Source organism: Bombyx mori, chromosome 28 (genome assembly GCF_030269925.1).
Source record: "Bombyx mori chromosome 28, ASM3026992v2".
NCBI classification, from domain to species: domain Eukaryota; kingdom Metazoa; phylum Arthropoda; class Insecta; order Lepidoptera; family Bombycidae; genus Bombyx; species Bombyx mori.
In genome coordinates this window covers 8585737-8613660 of record NC_085134.1, presented here as the reverse complement: position 1 = coordinate 8613660, position 27924 = coordinate 8585737, and the positions used below count along the sequence as shown (strand labels likewise).

Here is a 27924-nt window from a genome sequence, read left to right as displayed (position 1 = left end):
GACGAATTTTTGGGACCAACTAAACTCATGTTTAGTACTTCCATAGTTAACTTGGTTTTTCTTCTATACATTGATAAATATTACCTTAAAGAAAATTAGGTAGATTCCGTGCTACAAGTACTTTGAGAATCTTCCGCAGGTTTGTCCCAATTTACCCCAGAATCCCAATTTACCCCATGTCATGGTATTCTCTTTGATTTTAATGATGTATGTCTTTAATTTCTTACAAAATATTGGATAATAACATTAAATGTGCATCTCAACTTGGACTTATCACTAAGGTCTCTCACTAAACAGTGTACTGACTGTCATTGGTACTGTAATGCAAAGATTAACTTATGTAAGGTGAAATCACTTTAATCATCTCGTTTCTTTTAGACATAATAAATAACAGTACATTTATCATTCTATAATTTCTAGGTTTCATATTATGATATATTTTACAGTACGATCTCAAATAATAAAGATCCTAAGTACCTATGTAGGTACCTATTTTTAACTTTATCGTCCAAAATAAAAATACCTGGCTGTTTAAAAAAAAAACAGCAAATTACGCGGGAAATTTGTAAAACTCTTGCATGAGTTAAACTTTCTTACAATTTTGAAATTAAAAACCATAATTCAGCCAAAATAGCTTTACACTACCAAAAAAACGTAAGTTTATTCTTAGTTAGTTTCATTTATCGTGTTTTCGAAGCGATGTATCAAAAATAATCTGCGCCGTGCCGTTTAAGCAGCAACACTGCTGCCAGTAAGCACGTATAATTTTATACACATGTAGGTCAATGAAAAAAATGGCTTAGCATCGATGTAAGCTCGTATGTATCGTGGCAAGAATCATATTTATAATTTAAATGGCCTTCAGTGATTTGTGTCACATAGGGAATGCGTACAAAACAGTCGAAAATGAATCAGACCAGGTGAGTGCGAGGTGTTATTGTAAAATGTAATTTCGTATGGGGTGTTGTAAATGTCGAACTGTCAATTTGACCCAAAATCCGGGTGATTTCTTTGATTTTCTTCAGTCAAAACAACTCTTGTCCAACATTTTCGGAATTTATGCGGTTTCAATTAAAATGATAGTTATTGTTCTCCGATTTGAATTCAAAAAACATTTTGTGAGGTTTCAACTAAACATGAATGATGACATCAAAGAATGCACATAATATTTTTAGAATTATGTAGTAGTGCACATTAGAGAACACAATAACAATATTTTTTTTTAGAAATGTTTTTTATTCTAAATTCATTTGCAGTCTATCTGTTAGTAAGCATTCAGAAATCAATGTGAAAGGTCAATAAATATGTTGGTTCGTTTTCGTAAAAGTAACACTGATAATGCATTTGATAATACAATTTATGTCATATGTCAGGTATTTATTTGGGCTTTCTCGTTTTGACCTTGCAATGCATAATTACATATTTCCATCAACACTACCACTAATGACCTTAGAATGTTTTAAAAAAATTGGCACAAAAGTGTTTTTGTGTTCAGGCATATTTTTCTCTTTGACACAAAAAGTTCTACTTTATATTTGAATGCCAAGTAGCTATAAAGCTTAAAATATATACAGTTCGTAATTAACTACAGATTCAACATTGGAGCAGAAGTTCTTTGAAAAAAAAGTTGTTTTATTCACAGTACATTAACTTTATATTTATTCAAAGGGCTGATAATGTAAAAATTGCCTGTCAGTCTGTTTTATCCAATTCCAATAAGGAATGATTGCATTTTTCTCAACAAAGCAACATTTTCAACTAAACTTGTTTGATGCGTGCCACTAATAATTCCTATAAACATTAAATAATCTAGTTAATCAAGAACAGTTAAATCCACTCAAAATAGAAATTAGCTGAACAAATTAAATGGTTCTTAAAAATCTAATTTTACACAGTAAACATTCATTTAAGTGTACTGTTTATTCATTCTCATTACATTAAAGAAAATATAAGATCTTTATTCATTCTCATTACATTAAAAAATATATAAAAGATCTTTACCCAAAAGTATTTTTTAATTATATTGTATGTATATATGAGGCAATCATTTTTTGTAATTGTATAATTTCAGAGTAATATCTATATTATTTCATTACCCTTTCAAAATCATTACCCCTCTATCATTAATAAATTGTATAATAATTTAAATCACTATCCAAACTCGAATTGAAGTTGAAGGACTTGAAGTTTTAACTTTAAACTTATCAAATAAAGTAGTTTTTCTTCTATGAAACCTAGGTCCTTTGATGTTAATTTTAAATAATATTATAATATTTCTTAGTCAGTACTAAGTAAGTAAGTAAAAGTATTATTGCAAGCACAAACTGATTAAAGTTATACATACTCATTAAAATTATCATTAATCATTTAATATATTGTCGTTGTCAAATCAAAATATATGTGCACTTATTGACATTTTTAATTTTGACCTTTTCCTATAATTCACAGCTCTATGTACCGTATATAAAAATCTGTTATGTGTATTGTGTCTATAGCTTTCGTTTGATATAGTTCTTAAAAATTTACTTTCATATAAAATTTTGTATGACAATGTTTTTACTCGTTAATTGAAAATAGAGTTTTTGCACATAGCAGATTTTTGTTTGACAGTGACGATATTCAAAATAAATAAGTTCTATTAATTAAATAATATAATAAATACATTACAATCATAGATAAACTAGATACAGAATCCTAAATATCATTTTCACAACATGAAATCCTTAAATAAATTTAAGCTTCCACAACACTAAGAAGCTTTTACTAGCTATCTAAGTTAAGGAGTTATTCTTGGAATGTGCATATTGCGAGGAGGCTTAGAGTTCAAATCACTGGTAGCTTGAATCATCGATACTGCCACTACCAGAGAAATCTTACCATCAAATAATACATATGCACAACTGTCTACAAAGCAATTAAGAAAAATATAGCTGCATTTTTCTTAAGAACTATTTTACCATCTTTATTGAATTATAGTCTTCTTCCTCGCAACAAGAGTTTGCTGTGAATCATTGAACACCATTTGCATTACAGAAGAATACATAACATTGTATTACTAAGTCGACCACCACAAATAAGATTTTGACGAAATATCAAGCTTTTACCTATAAGCTTAAGTAACCACTTAATTCCAGATAGGACATGCTTAGCTTTTTGTTGACAAAGTATTAATAATGCCTATTATTAACCTTTTTTTTATTGCTTAGTTACTGGAACCCATAGACATCTACAACGTAAATGCGCCACCCACCTTGAGATATAAGTTCTAAGGTCTCGAGTATAGTTACAACGGCTGCCCTGCCATTCAAACTGAAACGCATTACTGCATCACGGCAGAAATAGGCAGGGTGGTGGTACCTACACGCGCGGACTCACAAGAGGTCGTTTTTAGACAAATTTAATTTGATCAAAATCAAGAGAGATAAAATGGTACATATAAGATATTAAGATACCTAGCTAATTGAATGACAATATGATAATCATGAGATATTACATTTTATTCAATAAATATTTATTTATTTATGCACCAACAAAGTGATCATCAATACAAAAAATAGACAAATTGACAATAAGTACATGACAGATATGTATCACCTCAATTATAAATTATTATTATTTATTTATATTTATTAAAATCTTATTAGTTACATAATATTTTTTAAAAAAGATATTAAAAACAGAATTTTTAAAAAACACTGTAAAAATAGATTGCCGCTGATGGCGGTGTCTACGACACAAGCCACCAGTGGTTAGGACTCCAGAGTGAGAAACCTCACAATGCGTGCAGTATCGAGGATAACTGCTTTCTGTATTAGGCCCTTAACCCAGCTGGATAACGAAAGTTTCTTAAGATGTTGATCGAAACTTTTCGCTATCAAGCCGTGTACCGATACAACTATTGGAACAATGATGGTTGAATCAACATGCCACATGGCGGTAGTCTCGTGGGCCAGGTCTAAATATTTTATTAATTTGTCCTTTTCTGCCTTATTATTATTATTATTAACTACATAACATTACATAATCATTACATATGTATACACTTCACATAATCAGATCCATGTACATACTATTAAAATATTTAATTCCAACCATTTGCATGTCCCAATTAGTGAAAAAGCAATATCTCAATTTTAATTGTAAATTTGACATAAACTTTCAGTCAGAACGCATTATGGAGGAGAACTCGATTGTACGAGACCTCATCACAAAGATCCTTGATGAATCTGTACCCACAGAAGGCGGCAGGTAAATAGTTTTATTTTAAATGAGTAGGATACACCAAAATTGTTCTTTGACTATTAATATTGATATGCAAATAAGAACACAGGCAGCACTTAGTCTAGTGATTAGCGGTTAATACATAATATTATCATGAATACTATATGAATGAAGTTTGTCAGTAATCTGCAATGGTTAACTTTTTACTTGACTTGTATTTGTTTCCGGTGCCCATAACAGAGGAGAAAATAGTAGGGTCCAATAATGTCGAATATGAGTGCTAAAAACTATTTTTATAGGTCAGTTTAGTTCGGTCAAGTAGTAGTATTTTAAATGGAAAATCAAATTGGTTTGTTTATATTTTAATGTCTTTTAAATTATTCAACTTTGGTTTTAGTATACTAATATATACTGGGCTACTCTCGAGAATGTGACGTAAGGAACCTTCTATTTATACTTCGAAACTCAGCGATAATAAATAATTCATAAACTAAAATAATGCGAGTTTTGCTCCAGAAAATCTTGAATAACAAACGAGTCATAATGTAGCGTTATTAATTTTAAACTTTCGTGCCCTTTTCGCCTCGCAAAGTTTCATAAGATGTTACCACAATAATTTTCCAGCACTGCACAATCATCGGAAAAAAGTTTAAATAGCTTACAACAGAATTATCAGAAGAACGAAACGGGGAGCCCGTCGTACGCATCGCCTTCGTATTACCAGAACAATTTGTATTTCAATCAGAACGAACAAAACGGCTTCAACAATTTCAATATTCAGAACGGTTTCGGTGGTAACAATGGTTTCGTCAATTACGCGGACAACGACGTTAATCTACTCGGTCTGGAGCCGGTCCCTGACGCAGGCCCAGATGCGGTCACCCCTGAGCAGCTGAACCTTCTGAGGCTGGCCGCACAGGAAATCGGAGGAGCACAGTTCACAAGCCCTAACGCTTTCGATGACAAATTCTATAACTTCTTCGAGCCCAGCCAAAGAAACTCCCTGCCCGATACCAATATGTTTCAAGTCAACGATTACAGTCGACCGAACAGTTTGAACTTGGACATGAGCCTGAACGCAAATTACGATTATAACAATCAGAGATACCCGAACTATAAAGACCAGAGTCAAGATCCGACGCAAATATTGCAGTATCTGAACCAATTGAACATATCCTTGGACCGAAATAGAGAAGAAAGCGCAGTTAATAACATGGATTTCAAGATGCCAATGGATTTAAACGGTCCATATCAGCATGAGCAGTTCAATAAGCCGGCGGACGATAAAATGTTCTATAGGGGCTACCAACAGCCGCCGCCGAATAAGAGTTTTGGCGACAATTTCTATGACGTAATGCCGATGAGTGACCGAAGCCCACTGACCCAGGGCTTCGACTACACGAACCAGACGCCAACCGGTGTCAACTACAACACTAACGTCTTCAACCAGAATGACTTCATGCAGAGGCGCGACATGAACGCATTCCCGAGTAATGGCGTAATAAACGAACAGAGAAACAGTTTTGAGAATATAGGGAGGGAGAATAACATGCAGCAAGCGTCGGTCGTGCGGCAGAACCAGGAGCTAGCGCGGCAGATGAGCCTCCTGATGCGGACCCGGCCTCCGCCCAACCAGCTCAATGTGGACGTCTCGTTTCTGCACGACAACGCACCTTACAATATCGGTAAGTAATCCGGTTTACAAGTCAATTCGTGGCAAGTTCAGACAATAGCAATCCTTTTTACCCTCAGTTTTTCAGTATTGAAAAATCTATTCGCCTCTATTTTCAACAGTTCTATCTTGTTATAAATATTGAAAGATTTTTTACTTAAATATATTATATAATTTTGACTTGTTACTCTGAGGTAAGGCAGACAAGATAATGCTCTTTCACAAAGAGGGTGTGAGTGAGTCTATAGACAAAGTTACCAAAGTCCATAGACATGGCAAACTCAATGTATCCAAGAATTCTCACTCTTCAAATTGGAACGCGTTATTTCTTTGCGGCAGAAATAGGCAGGTAGTGACTTACCTGTTCCAACTCACAATACTTTTACCATTCAGGAATGGAGCCGTTTTATAGCTTAATTTGTTTTACGGATTTCTAACCGGAATCATGGTCCTTAAACTTGAGCGAGTGGGAATTAGTCGGCGGTCCCAATGGAAAATAAATAGAAGAAATAAGACTAACTTCTGGAGGCTGTGAAGTCTTACATATTATGTGTTACGCGATCCCTAGTCACATTTTTTTTTTTGTTAAAGATTATTATAATTTAAATAAAATGTTAATTAAATTCCAGGTCTCGGAGCCCTGTTAGGCGCGAGTCCATCCGTCCCGCCTCCAGTGTTGCCATCACCAATGTTGGATTTACCGCTTTTGGCACCGTTCTACGCAATGAGAAATATGAGGTAATTTGCCCACTGTATTTTAAGTTATTTTAAAATGTGTCATAACTTTTTATCGCTTAAATGAGTGGATAAGCTCACATACTATTTGGTTTAGTAGTTACTGAATCCCATAGACATCTACAATGTAAATGCTGCCACTCACCTTGAGATATAAGTTAAGTTAAGAAGATCTCAAGTATAGTTACAACGTCTGCCCCGCCCTTCAAAATGATACTCATTACTGCCTCACGGTAGAAAAAGACAGGGTGGTGCGACCTACCCGTGCGGACTCACAAGAGGTCCTACCACCAGTAATTACGCAAATTATAATTTTGCGGGTTTGATTTTTGAAGTTATACTTCTTTAGGCACGTTATGAAAAATTGATGAGAGTGAAATTTTACGATGCGCGCGCACCGTGACACAAAATTAACAGAATGAAGTTGCCCACTAAATCGCTCATTACAATACGACCGACGTAACTTGGCGAGTCTGAATATAGCCCCAGGTGAACTTTCGCGCATGTACACTCGTAAAAATAAAGTGTTATTAGCATTAATTTTTTAGTAATATAAATGACAAAATTATTATTTAATATAATTCATACTAAATATTATTAAATTATTAACGTTCAATATTTATTATTAATTATTTAATATTTAAAAAAAAAGAAATAAATTTAATAAAAATAAAGTATTTTTAAATTTAATAAAAATAACTTCTTACACGCGTACATAAGTACACGCACCATTTGTTTGTTACACGACTTCCTTCACCGTGGAAGTCAATCGCGAACAGTTGCTAAGTACGTATTTCATCAGAAAAATTGGTACCCGCCTGCGGGATTCGAATCCCGTTGCATCGCTACACACGAATGCACCGGACGTCTTATCCTTTAGGCCACGACGACTTTAACCTATAAGTAACGGCGTGGACACATGTCTAAAGTGCGGCGCCTGCTACCGTGTTACGGAGCGGCGCCGTGTACTGTGCACCGCACCGGCACATGGCAGTAACCACCGTTTCCAATACAGTTTCTGTCTTAACATGCATCGCGCTTCATATTTCCTCTTAAAATGACCTCAGTCATGGTTCATTATAGAAAGGTATGGATTCACCCAATATTTTCTTTGATTCTGTTTTTTTTCATTCGTCTTATTAGCAACAAGAGCAGAGTAATACGTCTCGCGATCCATGTTAAGACAGAAACTGTATTGGAAACGGTGGTTACTGCCATGTGCCGGTGCGGTGCACAGTACACGGCGCCGCGCCGTAGACATGTGTCCACGCCCTAATAAATGTGAATCTGAGTTGGCTGAGTGTTGTGGTTGCAGGGGCGGCGCGTCGTCGTCGTCGCTGCTGCACGCGCGGCTGGAGGCGTGCTACGAGCAGTGGCGCCAGCTGGAGCGCGAGCGGAAGCGCACGGAGGCCCGCCTGGCGCTCGCCTACCCCGGCCGCGCCGTCTCCTCCTCCAACTCCATCCCCGTGCCGCGCCTGCCGCCCTGCCCCACCAGGGTCGACAGGCTCACCGTCGACATGCTCCGGGAGCACACCAAGGTACGCGACTTCATGTGTCGACCCTTGAAACGATCGATGAAACGAAAAAATAAGTCCATAGAGACACAAACACATAAATGTATGGGACTCAGCCGGCGAGAGAATGAGATAGAACACATTAGACGTTCTCGGTCGACGAGCCCTTCGTCCCAAGCGACGGGTTCGACGAGGACGATGACCGGAGACCCTTGTGCTCACGTAATGTATACTTCATAACAACGCTGATCAGTTAAGTCGAATGGCGAATTACAGGTGCTGACGCTTATGGGCAAGATGGAAACGTTAAGAGCGAGCGTTTGTGCGAATCACAAGAAGAACAAACCGGACGACACAAAGATAACGGTGTTGAAGAGGGGACAAGAGAACGTGGTCAGTGAGAAGCAGAAGGAGAAGGAGACCGGCTGCGACCCGGCCACCTTCGATCCCTCCACTTGGAGAGACGATATCAAGAATTTAGCTGAGATGTAGGTTTCGAGAGCTATTTAGGAAAACTTAAAACAAAGCTTACTTTGGAAGTAAATTTTAAGTGATGGATTTTTATAGATTTATTTTTGTGATCTTTTTTTTTTATTACCCTTGTAGGCAAACGAGCATACAGCCACCTGATGGTAAGTGGTTAACGTCGCCCATGGACTTCAGCAATGCCAGGAGCAGAGCCAAGCCGCTGCCTAGCGTTAAAATTATTTAAATTATTTAAAATAAATTACTAATCAGTGCGGGGCACACAGTACGCCCTGTCTCTAGTCATCCCGCAAATACAACAGCATAGACTGACATCCAGCATCTCCTTAGGTTGACAAATGTAAGTTCTGTATGCTTAGTTCGAGTTTCTTAACGTTTTCGATATCGTAAAAGTTAAGCCAATTTTGTATGCAGTTGGAACAGCGCCCCTAGCGGCAAACGTACGCAAACAATTCCATTCCATACAAATATGAGCTGACTTTAACGCTATCGAGAACGTTAAAAACGCGCACTAAGCATACTGATCTGGCCAATTTTTATCCTCACAGTATCAGTTGTATCGTATATTCCATGGGGAGTGCTCTGAAGAATTGTTCGAGATGATACTTTCATCTCGTTTTTACCATCGCACCGCCCGCCACCGGAGTAAAGTTCATCCATACTACCTGGAGCCACTGCGGTCATCCACAGTGCGTTTCCAGAGGTCTTTCTTGCCACGTACCATCCGGCTATGGAATGAGCTCCCCTCCACGGTGCTTCCCGAGCGCTATGACATGTCCTTCTTCAAACGAGGCTTGTGGAGAGTACAAAGCGGTAGGCAGCGGCTTGGCTCTGCCTCTGGCATTGCTGAAGTGCATGGGCGACGATAACCACTCACCATCAGGTGGGCCGTATGCTCGTCTGCGTACAAGGACAATAAAAAAAAAAGTTTTGTCTCACAAATATACATTGACGTATCATAGTGCAGCTGCATAAGGAGACGAGTAATGTGTGTGTTGTGTGTCAGCGCGCCGCACGGAGAGGTGGAGAGCGCCATGGTGGCGTGGCGCAGCGCCGTGGGAGGCGTGCAGGCCGCGCGCCGCCGCGAGCTCGCCCAGCCGCAGCGCGCGCGCCCCGACCGTGAGTAGCCCCGCCCCCCAACACCCCCGCCCCCGCGCACACCCCGCTACCTATGCTGATAGCCTTGCACGGAAGGATGGTAGAAATCTCAAGAAGCTCATCGTGACTATGGTAAGGTAGATGCGAAAAGTCCTCGGGAGCGCAGCCCAATACGTTGGTCCGACCAGATCCGCATCGTTCTTGATTTAAACGTTTCACAACGCCCTCCACACCGCCAGAGACAAGAATAGATGGAGAAAGATCGTGTGTACGAAGGTGATACAAAAGGGTGGTCACGACCCTCAACAATGAGGAATATGATGCAAGGAGATTAGATTTTTTTTAATATTTATTTACAATGTGTATTATAACGTAACAATTATTGCAATATTGAAATGCCCGGAGCGAGCAACTCATTCCCAGATAGCATTGTAATTCTCGAACATTCTGAATCCTTCGATGTTCGTTCGGCTATTCGGCGATCGATGGCGTTACTATTACCGGCGTTACAATACTTACTGACCTAGTAAAGTTCCAGGTGATGAGCCGCGTGTGTGTTGGTTGCAGCGATCCTGCAGCTGGCGGAGGCGGTGAAGCAGCTGTGCGCATGCGCGCGGCGGGCCCGCTGCGCCATGTGGTGCGACCTCACGCTCACCGTGGCGCTGGCGCCACACCACGCGCGGGTGAGTCCGACACATACATGTTTTTTTTTTTTTAATGAAACTTCTTGAATGAAACTCATAAATTTCACTTATACTTTAGCCTCAGCAACATGTGGTGTTTATGCCATCAAACTGTAGCTTAAGTGAAACGTTGGTATTTTTAACACTGCGCCATTTATGAGATACTTATGTCAGACAGTATTACAATTGTCTGTAAAACTGATTTAAGGCGCCATCTGTTTTAGACTTACAATTAATAACAAAAATCAACATAAGAAATTATTTTATTGTTAATTAATAAATATTGCGACCGTTAATATAAACCATCCTATCTTTTAAATTGGATCAAACTGCACACGGTGAGCAAATTTAATTTAAAATCGGTTAAGTAGTTTAGGAGTACATCGCGGACAAACAACGTGATACGTGATTTATATAATATTAAGATAAATAATGCAGCGTTAAGTTTACTCATGAAGGTTCATTTTGTTGTACAATAATGACTTATTATTACAGAGTGAAGCATCTCAACCCGCCTCCCAACAAGCGTCGCCATCCAAACAAGCACCGGACCTCTCAAACCCTCCGAGTGTCTCCACCCAGGCAGCTCCGAAGCAGTCCACTGAAGTCAAAGAGGTGTGCATTCAATATAATTGCTGTGTTTTCGTTGAAGACCCTACTATTTTAAATTTCATAATTCATTAAGTTTTCGCATTCGCTAATTTTTTTTATTGCTTAGATGGGTGGACGAGCTCACAGCCCACCTGGTGTTAAGTGGTTACTGGAGCCCATTTACATCTACAACGTAATTGCGCCACCCACCTTGAGATATAAGTTCTAAGGTCTCAAGTATAGTTACAATAGTATAGTCTCAAGTATAGTCTCTTATACTACAATCGTCAGACTGCCTCCTCGACAAGATGAGACTATATTTTAGCTAAGCAGTATTCTCTTTATTTTCCTATCCACTCGTCTTAATTATTTTAACAATCTGTATCGTGAAGGATTCGTTAATGCAACTGTCCTTTCAATAATACAATACAATGCCAAACACGTGACTTTCTACATGTCTACACTAAAATTGAAAAGTTTTTAGATTATATACCGAGTATTAAATAAAACATTAGCTTTAAGCTGTGTCTGTAAAAATATACAATTCAGATGTATTCAATATCTAAAGTAGCTTGTTCTCTAATTTCTCAGGGAACCCCGTCCGCCGTCGAACCAAAGCCGGAACCTAAGCCGGACGCGACCAAAGTTCCGAACAAACCAGCCGACAAGCAAGACAAGAGCCGCCGCGCCCAGTACCGCAAGGTCAACCGCGGCGACCTCTACGCCAAGAGCCAGAGGTACGACGCGAGGTTCGTGCCGAACAGACACCCGTACCACTACCTGGCCACCGGACCCATTAATTAATCGATAATATAAAATCGATTTTCGAAACCGCTGCCTCTCGATACGAATGCGTACGATAAACCTTACAAACTAATTAATCGATAATATAAAATCGATTTCCGAAACCGCTGCATCTCGATACGAATGCGTCCGATAAACCTTACAACGAACACTCGATTATCGATAGCACGCGTCCGTATCGATTAATTAAAACGATAACCGACGTCTCTAGTATGACGTATCGGCGATCGTTTTTTAAAATTCCATTTCCGTTTTTAAACAAAATACAATTTACTTAAAATTGTTTTTTTTTTTAATTAACATTCGTTGTATTGAATCGCATATCGTTATTAAAAAAAAAATTATCTTCTACCCGCTGTATAGGTGTTTAATGTTATTCTGCTCAAAAACTATGACAATTTCAAAATTGAATTGTATAGGAGACGCACTTTTATTTTGAATAATACGCATAATGGTTGTATATCGCCTTTATATGTAAGCCTAATGTTTTTAACGTTTGAGGGATTGTTGCAATCTTCGATGTCATATCAAGATATTATATTTATTGAGAAGAAAAAGAATGAATGAAAGAAATGTGAAAAAAAAAACAGGAAACTCCGCTAAGCAATTTCTAAAAAAATTTTTATTATTATTAATGCATTTAAAGTACACACAATTAAAAAACGATTGTACGCTTTTATTGAAACAATATTAATTGTTTAATGTTCCTCGATAGATTAATTAAAGTATTATAAAAGTCTTGAATCTCGCTTCGGGCATAGTTTATTATGCGAAGTTCGCAGCTATTTATGTAAAACTTGTGTACAATAATGATAATGGATTCTCAGGTGAGCGAGAGGTGTATTCGTAAAGACTAAGGCGGGACATACAAGAGACCATAATATATTTGTACTTGAGAAATATTAATATATTAATTGTAGGTTAATTAGGCTGTTTGTGTCACGGTGTTTTTTTTTTTGTTTTTTTTTTTTTTTTTAATTACAATACGTGCTTTTGTTTGGATTATCGTAATGGCCGGTCGTCTGAATGTGACTTGCCAAATATTGTTTTCGGTGTGAGCTTCATCATTGTTATTCTACGTTGTGCAAATATGACCTCAACGAATTTGTATCCCGCACCAATGATTCTGCGTTCAAAACTGATGCACAAATTATAATATTACGAATTTTATTATATATAGTATAATTAAAGAGTGTATTTTATTAGGAAACTAGGCGTGTCCTGTGACTTTACTCGTAATTTTTTTTATATATTTTTAAAATAATGTATTTCACATCCGAAACATCGTGGACTTGCTTTACTGCATCTATAGACAGGCCCAAACGAAGACTCGTATATTTAAAATCGTATCTATATCGCTTAGATGTTTTTTTGATTCGAAACATTGATCTAGTCAAATATGTAAATTAAAATGCCGACCCGATACGCATAAGCTCACACCGAAAGCTGAAGTCGACGGTCTCCGAGAAAGCTGTGAAAGCTCCGCGGCGTGCTCTCGATACGTGAATATTAAATTATTTAATGATTGGAATGGTCGACACTATTTTTTTAATATAATGAATTTCGTGCAACTCAAGTGTATGACGAACTTAACTTAGGATTTTAAGGGTGTTTTTTTTTTGTTTTTTTTTTTCGATGTATTCAGTTTTTGTACCGCCGTTGTCTGTGGGACTGCGCCCGGGGACCGCGCCAGGAGGTAGCGTGAGTTTCTACTGAATTATACTTGAAAACAATTTTAGTGGTTAAACATAATGACGTCACACATCTAAATATTTTTTTATCGATATTTTTTTTCCCTTCAGAAAACCGTTGAATGGTTTTTCTCAAAATCTGCATTTTGTACTAAGCAACTTTCTACTAATGATAGGCTACATAATAATAGTTGGGACTAGTTAACCGATTTCAAATAAAATAAGTTCTCAATTCGGACGGTAGTTTTATATTGAAGATATAACGTTTATTATTTTTATTATAGATGTGTGATCGTTTTTAAGTTATAATTTCGATGAATTTGTAAAAGTCTAGGCTACAAGTTGGAAGAGTCCACAGTCCGCACGGCGTGGCGCGCAAAATGAATACATTTTTAGAGGCGTTTTATGAAAGCTTAGCAAAGCGGGTAAGGAATTGATTACTTGGGGACGAGCCTTAAGTGACAGGTGTGCGCGACTTCGCCCAGTTGTCGATAGGACAATGGCCTAAGTTTTGTTATAAACTTATAGATATATACATATCGACGCTTGAAAGGCAAACGTGACTTAGCGACAATAAATGCTTTATATATAAACTAGCGACCCGCCCTCGCTTCGCTTATTAACTGTAATTTATTATTGATTTCTCCGCTATTTAATGGATGTTATTATACATATAAACCTTCCCCTTCAATCACTCTATCTATTAAAAAAAACCGCATCAAAATCCGTTGCGTATTTTAAAGACTTAAGCATACATAGGGACAGAGAAAGCGACTTTGTTTTATACTATGTAGTGATGATAGGCAATAACCATATTTGATGCGCAAAAAATATATATCTCTAAGTCTATTAAAATCATTTCAATCCTACAGCTAGATTCGTTAAAATAGAATTGTTTTCAGGAATTTCAACTTTAAATTAGTCTACTGTAAAGTTCACTGGCATTGTCGCTTAGTCACGTTTGCCTTACAAGCGTCGATATATCTAATCTGTTATTAGTACAATTGTTGTGTTCGCGTGAGTACGTATGAACCGTTTCGTAGGGTCATAGAGGATAACGCGAACTTCGAATTTTTTTATCCACATATTTATCGTTGGGTCCTCGGATTGTTCAAAAAGACAAGAGCGAGTCGTTAGTGGCCATTTTGTATTTCAACGAGACGAGCAATCTCGTTGTGCTTTCGGGAGAGCTTTCGATAAAAAAAGCTTTAGAATCAGTTTCGTTGTCTGAACTCTGCACAAAACGTCAGCCGACGGAATTCGCGAACCAAATATATGAATAGGCGATCTTCCACGCGCGTACATTTAGTAGTTAAGTGATAATAACCTTTTGTTTTTATTTGTTTGATTATATTTTTTTCTTTTTCGCTTTTTTTTTCTTCGTTTTCTATAAAGCAATGAACTCGTATCGATAATTAATATCGATAAAGGTTTTACAACCCTAAATGAATTTAATTCGTTTTCGAAACAGTATAATTAATATGTTTAATGAATTTCACACGAACTATTTCGCAGTTTTATTTATTTATTTAACGATTTTCGTTAATATACAGTGCCTTTTTCGTGCATGCACAATATAGATAAATATATGTTTTGCTGTATACGAAAAGATCCATATTATAATATAAAATTTATAAAAAACGTTGAAAATCGAATATCTTTCGTCGAGTGTAACTCTGAAGTCATGTGGGGTTGGGTTTGAAAAACAAAAACAGAAATGACCTCATAGCTTGCGTCCGTGTAAAATGTAGGCATTTCCGGAATAATATTTAGCGAGTCGCGCGCGGTGAGAATGTAATATAAATCTGACAAGATCATTCAATTGTAAATTGGAATCTTTTCGTTTGCACGAATTCCATAACAGCTAAAAAATGCCATCTGCATGACGTCACTTGTGGCCAAAATAAATGAGCAGCTAACCGTAAGACTTCACAACGTTGCTACATTGCGCCGGATTGCCCGTTTATATACAATCTAATAATTGAGTGGATGAAGGGGTTAAGTACCATTGTTAAGATTTTTTAATTTTTACATTGTATTAAGGTGCCTAAAATAATAATAATAATTAATTTGCTACATAAACTCTTAAATCTTGACCTAGAATACTATTTACATATTTAACAAATTGTGAGGTTACGCAGATGGCTGTAAATTCTATGTGTATCCTATGTGCCTATATATCATATTAGACCTTAAAACTCCGGGTTTATAGGCTATTTTTAAAAATTGCATGTGATAAAGGAGCTATGTACGAAGAAAAAGTACAAGTAATAAAAGTTTGATGCCCGTGTTCTTAAAATTAACAAATTGTATCATATCCCCTTCATCCACTCATGTTTTCAATCATAAGCAGAGGTCGGAGTAGGTAGATTGATTTAAGGTCGTTGACGTCAAACGTAGAGGATAATATGGATATGCCTCCAAAATACCGGAACTTCATATTTATTGTGATATTTGTACTCCGACCACTAATCATATGTTACATTATGTTCGCGTCGCCAACCCCTGGTCGAGGTTCCGTACCGCGTTAATTAATTTCTAAAACATTTAGTACAATTCGCGCTAGATTTAAATCGGTGGATAACTAAAGTAAATATTTAATTCGTTTTTATACAAATATTGTGCAACAAACGGATAGCAAAATAATTATTTTTTTTATAGTTAGTTAAACGAAATCATTTGATAAACCTCGTATGTATGTACTGTTTCGTTATTTTTCTTTTCCAAATGTTGCCATACGAACGAAACTATTTACCTCATATCAATGTTCTTGCAATACCTATTATTAATATATTCTCCGCTTTTTTATACAACAAAGAAAGACGAAAAAAACGGTACTTTTAAGATTGCACCGTAGTTATGAAACTATTGTTTTGTTTTAGAAATAAAAAGTGCCTGAGCTTTTATTAAATTAAATTATCGGCTGCAATGTTGAAATAGGAGTTTGAAAGTATTTTAAAAATTATTGTTTTTCATATGTCCGGTTTTGACCTTGAAAATTTCATTACATTAATTGAATGTGTACGTATATAATACCTACTATGATGTAGACTTAAAGGCTTATGTTGGCAGATTTTTTCTCAGCAACGTATCTTAAATAAATTTATTCGAATGAAGAAGATCAGGGCGATGATCGATAGAGATTATAGCTAATTTAAACGGTTATATCGAATGTATGTATATATAATCCCGTACAAGGTACAAACAAAATATTTAATATGAATACTATATACTATATTTATATACATAACGGGACTGATACAGCAACTCAACAAACTGTATGAAAATTTAAAGAAGAATAACTAGATGATAACCGAGCTTTACTCGGTATTTTTTTTACAACGCCATCTTGTTGTGTCTTTAAAGCAGTTAGTTGCTCTCAATTAAGAAAAATAGTATTATTATTCGCCAATAGATGTCGGGAAAAGTCATAAAGTTGATTATTGAAAACACGAAAAAAACAACATTTTCTGAAAATAAATCGTAGCTAGATCGATTTATCGCCCCCGAAATCCCCTGTATACTAAATTTTATGAAAATCGTTGAAGCCGTTTCCGAGATTCAGATTATATATATGTACATACCAGAATTGCTCGTTTAAAGGTATAAAATAATAATACAAAATTGATAGTATTTGTTAAAATTACTTCTCGGGTAGTTTTACACGAGAGATCTGTTATTAAATATGTTTTTAAAATTTCTAATATTTCGGAAGCACATTCAATTCTGCATTGTGGCCGACGATAATGAAATATCTATTTATTTAGTTTCATATTTGACAGATGAATTTATTTACAGCTTATTTTTTTATGAGACGAAAATGAAATTTTAATAAATTAATTATTTTGTGGCTATGAATTATTGTTTGTTTCATGTTAGGATAAAAATTATTTATTAGGTTTAATGCAGATGTAAGTCTTAAAAGTGCCACGATGAACCTACGTATCGGAACTCGGTCGTATTTACTGAAGCATTGTCGTTGAAGCAAAAAAAAAACATTGAGACATTTTATAATATGAAAATAATTAACGATTTTAATCAATAATTAAAGTTTCTAAGATAAAAATCTGCATGAACTTCTTCCGAATGTTGACGAACTTTGACTAGCTGCGAGCTTGCTCTGAATATATTAAAAATATATCCGGAATCGTGGTACAGTTGACAAAAAAACAACCATAAAAAATATATTAATTGTTTTAAAAAAAATGCGGTTTGGTTAGATAACTGCAATGTTCTATGATAATATAAAATATTAAAAGGAATTATGAAAATGAAAAACAAGCAACATTAGGGACATATCGCTATTTTTTAAATATTTGTTTTACTGTTTGCAATAGCTGACATGAAGCGCTCACATTTACTGACTCCTCAGCATTACGGACATTTAAAGAATTCTCAACAGTAAAATTTAAAAAGCGAGAATTTTATTTTACGTTATACAACAAAAAATTGCACTTTTCTAAATTCTTCTTTTTTATCTGTAAATGAAACTTTTTTAAATCAAAGCTCCAGACTTCCAAGGCTTTAAACGAAGTCAATGTTTCAGTGAATACTGCACTCACAAGGGTAGCCGTTGAAAATGTTTTTTTTTAGCTCAAAACATTGTTCCTTCCGTCCATATCGGAATTTCCGCATAGTATTTTATAAGCTTCCCCTATCGTCGCATTTATAACCCAAAAATATCAGTGCTATGCTTTTTCAATAAAATAAGTTAAAAAGTATATGATAAAAAGAAATATATATATGTGTGTGTACATTTATTATATTTAAATAAAGTTGTTTCTGAATTTCTATGTGACCAACGCTTATAACAGCATATCTCTTAAGAATTATCGTGTGATATATAACCTAAATATTAAATTATAAAATGTTGTCCTTTTTAATTATTATTAGTCGTTTTAGGTACGTCAAAGGATTTTTCGAAAAAAAAAATATATATAAAAAAAATGAAAAAAAAATAATACCAAATCTTATTCAGTACTTAAGTTCTAAGTGTAATTGTTTAGTGAATGCTTATCGGTTATATGAGTGTTCTAAAGCTGGGTTCACAAGACACGGACTTGTGTTTGTACTACGCGAATTAAATGAAATATTAAACGTTGCTTAAAAAGGGGATTAGCGAGCATCGGTTCCGGGTAACTATCCATAATGGGCGGTTAACTGATTCACCGATTTTAATTAATTTCCATAAAATAATTATTTTCTAGCAAACTGTATAAAGAAAAAAAAATCACTTCGTAAACATTTCAAATCTTCTAATCACGATTAAACTTAAACTCTTAAAGTCTTTAAGAACATTCTTTTGAAATTTTATTTCCTGAAACAAAACCATTCAAAAACTTGAATAAGCCCACCAAAAATACATAAATAAAATAAATAAAAACTTTCACACTAATGTTATTTTTACTCATTTTAAAAATAAATAAAAATGTACTTTGCAACCCTTACACATTCTAATATTACTTTTTTTCAATAGTAATTTATTACCTATTTCATCTACATTCTTGCGAATAATATTCAACGGGTACATTTAATATATAGAGGGGTGAAAGGGTATTTGGTTTAAATGACACTTCGCTTAATACGCGACATTTATCTCTATAATTAAAGGGCCATTTTATTTGGCATAAATAACAATAATTCGATATTTTTAATTGAACTTCAATTAAGTTTACTCTATCGAAATAGCTGAAGAAGTTTTTTTTTGTTATGATATTTTTTTCTAAATTTTCATCTTTACGTAGCTCTCCTGTAAAGTTGCAAAAATGTAGCACAAACCTTTCATCCCTCGATATATTTTATCAAATATGCACAACCCGTGGCTTGTGAGTTCAGCGGTGACGTAGCAGACGTCAGATATTTCGTCCTGTCAACGTGTCACTCGATGTCCCTCTCGTGAAGTATACATTCTGTAAGGTGCTAGACAGAGTTTAGATTTAGATCTACACCCTTGTCGGATGTAGGCAGTACTCCCTCGACTTGGTACTTCAACGATCAGAAGCGGCTTCGAACGCTTGTGAAACGTGTTTAAATTAATATTCGTTTTGTTTTGCCGACGGTACCGAAGTCATTCGTCGTGCTAAATCGTAACGACCGCTAGATATTAGTGATTTAGATTAAAACTCGTCGAGTAACTACCTACGTAAAAGTGTTAGTTATTTTTTAATTAAATATTATATATTTAAAATATGTTAGTCAGTGTTTAGATAATTCAGATTGTTAATAAGAGTATTTTTTCTTGAAGCCTCCTCTCTGTTAGGGGCGCGGAGTGTTTGAAACTTTCATTTGTATTCGCTCCAAAAATCCTGAATGTACAAAATAATGCACCGCTAGTATAACCAAGCTAGATGTATTCGATGGGTATATATATATAATTTTTATTAGCAAGACTGGTTCTTATGAGTAGCTTTTCGTGAATAGTTGTTGTGTCCGTCAAACGCATGTCTCCGAAGGAGTTTGAGTCTTTTAGTTTAGTGGGAATGTTCCTCCATGAGCTCCAGCGTTATCGGAGGGTACCGCGAGACTCGCTCTGCGAATGTGGATCAATGTTAGAGCTTTATCGAATTTGATAATAATATTACTCGTGTATATTTATATGGTAACCGTCGTATAGGGTTGTTAGGAACGGAATTGTTAGAAAACACGCTGCTTAGATGTTTATTGTCGCGGCAATTGTCTCTGTAGTTTCGAAATTTTAGTGTTCGTTGAGGTTTTTTTTAAATATAAACGCTAGTTGTTTAGTCTAGTTCACGGAGTCCTCGTGATTCGGTCAATTTAGTTGTTGAAGAAAAGGTTCTGAAGCTTAACGAGTTTAATATGGTGAATGTTATTATTGTTAAAGTTGACGATGACTTTAAGAATTCTCTTTCAGAACAAAACGATAATTATTTTTTTAGGGTTAAATCTAGGTGTCCTTTCGTCGTCGTTCGGATGTTGATCGTTAACAGGCCTACTGTTAGTGTACATGTCCGACGCCATTTTGGAAGCGTGTGATGTAGTTCGCGTGGCGTCCGCTAGGCGCGCTCGGGTCGCGCGTTGGCGGGCCGACGCTCTTTTCGCCACAAATGCGCACGCACAAACGAATACTCTTAATCTTTTTAATAAAATCGGTCTATTAATATTGTTTTCGTCAAAAAGGGTATGGCTCTATTGTAGATACGTATGTTTTCTATTTAATATTAGTTCCGTAGTATTTGTAGTCGCATGTGTGACAATAACGGTGTTTTTAGTCCTTTTTAGGTACATTGTGATATAGATGAGCCGCTGCGCTACCATGTTTTGTTTCTTTAACTCTATTAGAATTAGGTTTTATAGCTAAAAAGCCTTGGGGGGCGTTTTTTTTTTTTTTTTAAATACATGTAAGGAAACAAAATCGTCGAAGCCATAGTTTTAGAACGCATAGGATATACTAATATTTTTGCTACGCGTCGTTAAGTAATAGTTCTGTCCAATACGATAATACACGGATAGTGTGTTGTTTTTATTTTATATCTGAGAGCGAGGACCGACCCGCCGATGTCGGATTTTGTATACGCATTATGAAGCTACACGGATTTGAGTTCAGCCAGTTCCTCTTAATTCTATTTGAAAACGAATATTGTCTTCAGTATTTATATAAAAATCTTTGGAAACGTATATTTAATTTGTATTTTGTATCTCGTACCTGCACAAGAAACTAATAATTAAAGTTGATGAATTAACTTAGAATATTAATGCCAACTATGGTATAGGTCAACATTTGTGTGTCTGTGTATAACATTGGCCCTGTATCACTATGTTTTTAGCTGTTTTTTCCGAGTGATATATGCTATGGAATGTGCTCATGAGTGTTCACAGTCGAGAGCTTGTTAACAATGTATGTGTCTCATAACATTCTTATTATATGTACGTAGTTCAGTACATAAGCTGTTTGCACTTAAATCGCAAGCTTGTGTGTCAGCTGACAAGCATATTCTATATACACAAGAGTAGCCTCCGGTATCCAACAACGTGCTATAATAATAAAATCTAGTGGTAAAAATCATTTTAATTCAAGTTTTAATACTGTTTGGATACAAATATTCAACTACACCTTTCTTATGAATTATCTACCGTATAAGTAAAAACATTGATTCTAAAATGCCATGACTGTTAATGATTTTAATGTTTGATTAAAATTTTAACGCTGTATGTTAAGTCTAAAAAATTGTATATGGAAATGAAAAAAAACACATTCGGTTGATGATAACTAGAGACCAACTCATAAGAATTTATTAAAGTAAAAAAGTAAAGTTCTGCAGATAAAAATAAGAAAATAAATATAATAAGGTTTCATCTGCAAACACATAGACTATGTGTATTATATTATAATATTTACACAAAATTTTAATTCTGTACCATAGAATAATGTTTGAATATGTTCACCATCAAATCAGATTGGTAAAAGTTGTACTGAACTACTTCGTCTGTAAACATCGATTCTATACTATTGATTAACAAAAATTCAATTTAAAGAAGATTAATCTCCCGTTTATCTTTCGGTGAAATTTGAAATGTTAGAAACACTAAAATGTGAAATATTTTAAAACAATGATCATACAATTTAATACTGTATAATTAAAAAATCCTAGGTCATGTGGCCTCTTTGAAAGAAATGGATGCGATAACATTTTTGCAATTTTTTAATATAAAAACCAATACCTTTAATTGGTATTGAACACCTCTATTTTTATTATAATAAGAATATGGATTTTTTTATGATTTTTAGTGTTTAAAATGAATTTAAATATAGGTATTTCAGAAGGTAAATACTGCTAATAATAATATATATCCTTTCTTTATTCTTGACATTTGTTATATATAAAAAATACAGTAAAAAAGATGCATCAATGTTTTTACTGGTACAGTAATTAAAATACATTTTACAAAAAAATAATTATAAACATTTTTTTATGCTTGACTCTTTGACTCTAGATGTGTAATTTACAAACATGTCGTACAGACAAACGCCCAGTTTGCTTATAGGCAGTGTTTTTTTTTTTTTATGAAAGCAACTCTGGAACTCAAAAGAAAAATAAAAATTTAAATAATAAATGTCTCCACAAGAATCCACTGAGCTCCTCTGAATTAAACTCAACTGAATATGTGAAGTCTTGTCGAAGCTCACTAAGTAATATTTAATTAATCTAGTTAACATTACGAACCGTACAGAAATTAACGAATTTTAACCAAATCTAAAGTAGCTATATAATAGTTAATAATTCCTCGTTTTTTATACATTTAAAAGTAAATGAAAAAAAACTATTTTACACTTTTAATGAACTTCAAATTATTGATATTATATTAATAATAATATATTCAGACACGTTTTCCAATAAATTTGTTAATGTATGTATTTTTAGACGAAGTCAAATAAAGAGGAGGTACTAAGTTTAGTCATATTTGCTTAAATTAAATGTAAGGTATTATTGAAAGAGTCTTTATTTTTCAATGATAATTTTGTAATTTTAATTTTGTATTTACAAACAAATAATGATGATTTGTTAGAAGCATTTCTTTTTTAAAACATATAATTTTAACATTGCCAATGTTCTTAATGACCACTGTGAAATTTTATGTACTGCGCACAGAACAACAATGTTACAAAATTATAAATATGATTTCATATAAATTGAAATAATTTTTTTTATAGACTTAATTGTTTTTTTGAGAGTTTCAAAAGAGAAGGTATTCAAAACTGCGAATGTGTGTACAAAAACATTTATTTCCAATAGGTCGTCACATTCAATAACTCTGACAGTATTTTCTTTAAACTACTGAAGTTTTATCAAACATTAAAAAAAAACAATTATTAATTCTCTCTTCTTCTTCTCGCTTCTCTCATTGAAACAAATTTACAATAAGTTGGATGAGTAAAATGTGTTAATTAAACGCGAATTCTGACTAGATTTGTCTTGATCACGAAATTATCTTTACGTGATTTAGAGAGAGCGAAAGAGAGAAAGAGAGAGAGAGAGCAATAGAACGTTTTAGAAGCTCTGACACAAACTCAGTCATGGCAGAAGGCGAATGTTCTTCAATAAAGCACACACACACTATATTCAACTAGTGAAAGGCTAATTAATTGGTTTAAGCGAAGTTTTTACAACTTTACATGAGAGCTATTTAAAGCTTAAAATTTGGAAAAGCATATCATGACAAAAACTTCTTATACTATTCGAATGGAGTAAACATAATTGAAGTTCAGTTAAAAACATCGAACTGTTGATGCTGATACCAAATAAAACGGACCTTTAATTGAATATGCAATTTCGAAAAGGGTACATGTCGCATAATTTGTCAAATACGTCTTTTCATATACATGTAGTTTTGAGGCTTACCTACACCCATTTTATAATAATTCCAGTAATTTTCAATTGCTAATTAACCCTAAAATATATCTCAAAAGTAAATATTTTAAATTTTACACTGCTTTAGAAAATAATCAGTTTTATTTCATTTCCTAAACACTTTACATTTTCAGAGATGTGCCCTTTTCGAAATTGCATATTCAATTACAAAGATAAATGTCGTTCAAACCAAATACCCCTCGATATATATTTATATAAATATAATGGATACTATGTACTTCATCATTCGCAATTTTGACTACTAATCGAAATATAAATGATTTTTTATGCAAACAGTACAAAATACAGTTCCGTACATAAACACGTTCTAACGAATTGAGAATTCAATTATGTTCTTGTTTTGTACGACTTATTCGTTTATTGTTGATTATTATGATGGTTTTTTGTTTTAAGCATGCTTTATTTTTATTCGCCACCACTGTGTTTATAGTGAAAAGTTTTAATATAATTTAAAATATATAAATATATTATTATTTAAAAAAAAACAAACATGTAATAATAGTTCTATGGCTAATTTCGTTTCATTTTAAAAATGTCTTCAGATCTGGCCGTACGTGTAAATTTGTTTTAACATTCGTAGTTTGTAATGGCAATAGCTGATTTTAATTTTATCGACAAGTCAATGTTTCGCTGCAAGGGAAAACGATCTTACAAAACGTGCTAAGCGCCGTCGTTAAGGACGAAAATCGTCTGCACTTTGACTTGTGTAATGTTCAGTTGGAGACGTTCCCACGGCGCATGCGTCGTCGCCGGGATCCGATATCGAATTTGATGAGCTTATTAAATAAAACATGTTATAATATTCGAGTTGATGGGAAAAGCCATTGTTGTGTTTTTTTTTTTATCTCGCGTAACGCCGAGTGCTATATCGATAGTGTACCGTAGATTGGAGGGAATAAGGACTAGAGGTAGAATAGAGACGAATCAGGGTTGTCACAATGCTTTTGTGAGATTTAATTTTCTTGAATAGGCAATGACTTTTATTTAGTGTTTAAGAATATTAAATAGTTTAATTTAAGTCATCAGAGTTTTGTAACTGATTAAAAGTTCATTGAAAAGTTAATTGCCTAAAGGTAACCTACCTAACAACTAAACAGTGCCAGCCCTATCGAAAAACTCTATTATTCCCATGCGTGACCCGATTCACCCCAAAGCCAAGGTAAATCAGGTCAACCCGGTTTTTTCTGGTTTTTGTGTATATTTTTCAATTTAATCCTCCGAAACCATTTTAATCTCAACTTTATTGGTATTAAAAAAACCCTCTGAAAATTTGTGTTTGAATTCGAAAGCGTCTGGATTCCCCCCAATCTACTATACTTCATTATTAAAGTTCTACTTATAAATGAAACGACACGTGTTGATGTCTCGCTCGCACGCTGTACGTATGAGCGAGAGAAGTACAGTAAGTACGATGCTTAAAAAGTAATTTATTAGTACTATTTTGATAAGATGCCAATATAGATTTCGCATTGGACCAAGGAATAAATGTAAATTTGATAAGTGTAGCTCACTTCACTCGCTGACGGTACGTATTGTAGGGTTTTATAATGAAAATTTTAAAAAAATATGGGAGAGCGGGTAGGCGGAATATTAATTTAATACAAATCGAACTGGGAAAGGTTATTTAATTAATTATTATATTACTATTAATATAGAAGTGACATTTCGGTTAATAAGCGACATTCGTCTTTGTAATGAAAGGTCCATTTTATTTGGTATTATTTATTGGTATTTATGTGTTGTTGTATGTTTACCACATTCAAATTGCTAAAGAAGTTTTTTTGTTATGATATGTTTTTTTCCAAAATTTAAATTTTAAATGGGTCTCCTGTATTGTTACAAAAATGTGGCTTATATGTAGCCTTTGACCCGTCGAAATAATTACGAAAATGAGGAAGGATTGCTTTAATAAAATAACAATTTTGATATAAAAAATCCAAGACTCTTTCCCTGTACGGTTAGTGAAAATGCATATCGAAAATTTGCCAGCTTTTAATGTCGTTAGGCCCTGCTAGTTCCTATACACGTTGCTTTAATTATGAAATGGCAAATTAAATTTCCTTACGTCCGTATTTTAGTGAATTACATAAATTTTAAATTGACCAAACAGCTCTCCCGGTCTCCCTTCAAAAATGTTTCTAACTGAGATAATGCAGTGCATATATATATACAAATATTGTTTGTTATTGTGTTGATGTAATGTGTCACTCGCGACGCGTCGGCCTGGCAACTGTATTTTCTGACTGATTAATATGAATATTCTCGCTTTCTCGTCTTTGCTGTTGATCGTCTAGGTGATGCCCGTGAACATCAGTCTAGTTCGGGGCCTAATATTCGGTGTTTGCAAAAGAAAATATTATTTATATTATTTAAAAAATTTAGCATTTTATTGACTGTAATTTTACATCTTGTAAATGCATATCTTTGTCTCTTTTTAGTGTCGTTTTTTTCGTTTCATCTAGTTTCAAAATTCAAATTCGTGTAAAAAAAACCACAAAACCAATTAAACAAATCCTAGGAATAGAAATAGGCCTTTTATTAGTTTGTTAGGTTGGCCGTAACTGGCTAGTAATTTTATATGGGAAAATACTGAACTATACGATCAACAACAGAGTTAGATGAGTCATTTAGATGCTGTTGAGGGGTAAACAAAGTGACGATGAGTTCGTGCAAAATCAATCGAAAGAAATCAAAATAAACCTTCGCAGTCATATTCCGACTTCCGACGTGATATGATGAACTACGATCCACCATTTCCACGTATTTAAAATCAAAATAATCTTTAATTGCGTGCGTGTCGGATAGTTTTCGTTAGAATTCTGTATTTTATTTATTTATTTATTTTATTAGGCTCACAATACACATCACAAGCTAAAGATACATAAAAACACACAAAAAAAAAAAGAAACAAAATCTGGCTTGCAACATAGGTTATGTGCGCACGACAAAACAAGACATATAGTGCTGAATTTGTATAACAACGTTCCTTACAACTATGACAAAACAACACAATAATTGTAAATGTATGGAAAGATTGCGTTCATGTCCTGATTTGATTATATCGGGAGCAAGCAATGTTTAACGTTCTCAAACATATATGTTTGCGGAGTCGAACAACGTGCTTAGTGCGAGTTTTTAACGTTCTCGATAGCGTAAAAGTTAACTGTTTGTATGCAGTTGGAACAGCGCCCCTAGCGGCAAACGTAGACAAAACGTTCCGACCCCATCCAAAGTTAAGTTAACTTTTACGCTATCGAGAACGTTAAAAAACTCTCACTAAGAACACTGTTTACAATTTTACGTAACAAAATTTTAATGTGATATTACAATCGTTCGTTTTTGCACGTGTCCACCGTCACGCGAGAATTAGTGAAAAAATTTATTATCGAATAAGCCATTGCTGTTTCTAGTTTAATAAAACCGTCGTCTTGATACAGGAATAAGGTCGTTGTTTGTGAGCGGCAACGGATGCTGGCCTACGACGTTACAGGGCAATGTTTTGAACATTTGACGGTAGTTAGATAAATTTTGTACAATACGATCGCACGTTCGCCTTATTCTTGTACGAGAATGTTAGTGTGTCGCCAACTGTCTTGTGAGTAAGTGGAAAGCGTTTTTAATGTTGTAACCGGTGTTAGTAATGTTATCGAGTAGTTGATGCTAGTTTCGGTTAATTGTTTCGGTACTAATGGTTTCTTTTGTTAACGTTTTTGGCACTGTATTAATTACCTTCTGACAAAAAATATATAATGAATTAAAAATAAAATGATTCGTTTCATTTTTGTTCCTCCCTAAATAAATGTACGTATTGCCTTGTGCGCTGGAGCAGGGAATCCTTTACTTTTTATTATTATCATTTTTTTATTGCTTAGATGGGTGAACGAGCTCACAGCCCACCTGGTGTTAAGTGGTTACTGGAGCGCATAGACATCTACAACGTAAATGTGCCACCCACCTTGAGATATAAGTTCTAAGGTCTCAGTATAGTTACAACGGCAGCCCCACCCTTCAAACCGAAACGCATTACTGCTTCACGGCAGA

The 27924-nt window shown here is 34.7% G+C and overlaps 1 protein-coding gene across 2 annotated transcripts; it reads left to right on the top strand.

Moving 5' to 3' along the window:
• The first annotated feature begins 542 nt into the window (after positions 1-542).
• LOC101745859 (uncharacterized) lies at positions 543-27649 on the top strand. Of its 2 annotated transcripts, none has more exons than XM_004924320.5 (10): positions 543-920; positions 4163-4248; positions 4846-5906; positions 6523-6631; positions 7944-8166; positions 8419-8630; positions 9635-9747; positions 10294-10409; positions 10905-11024; positions 11592-27649. In XM_004924320.5, exons 1-10 carry the CDS (start codon positions 855-857, stop codon positions 11802-11804), a joined length of 2319 nt encoding a protein of 772 aa, XP_004924377.1. In that variant the 5' UTR covers positions 543-854; the 3' UTR covers positions 11805-27649. The 2 variants fall into 2 exon arrangements, with proteins under 2 accessions (XP_004924377.1, XP_062532799.1); XM_062676815.1 differs by lacking the exon at positions 543-920 and adding an exon at positions 942-1118 and having other exon boundaries at positions 4113-4248.
• Positions 27650-27924: the final 275 nt, after the last annotated feature.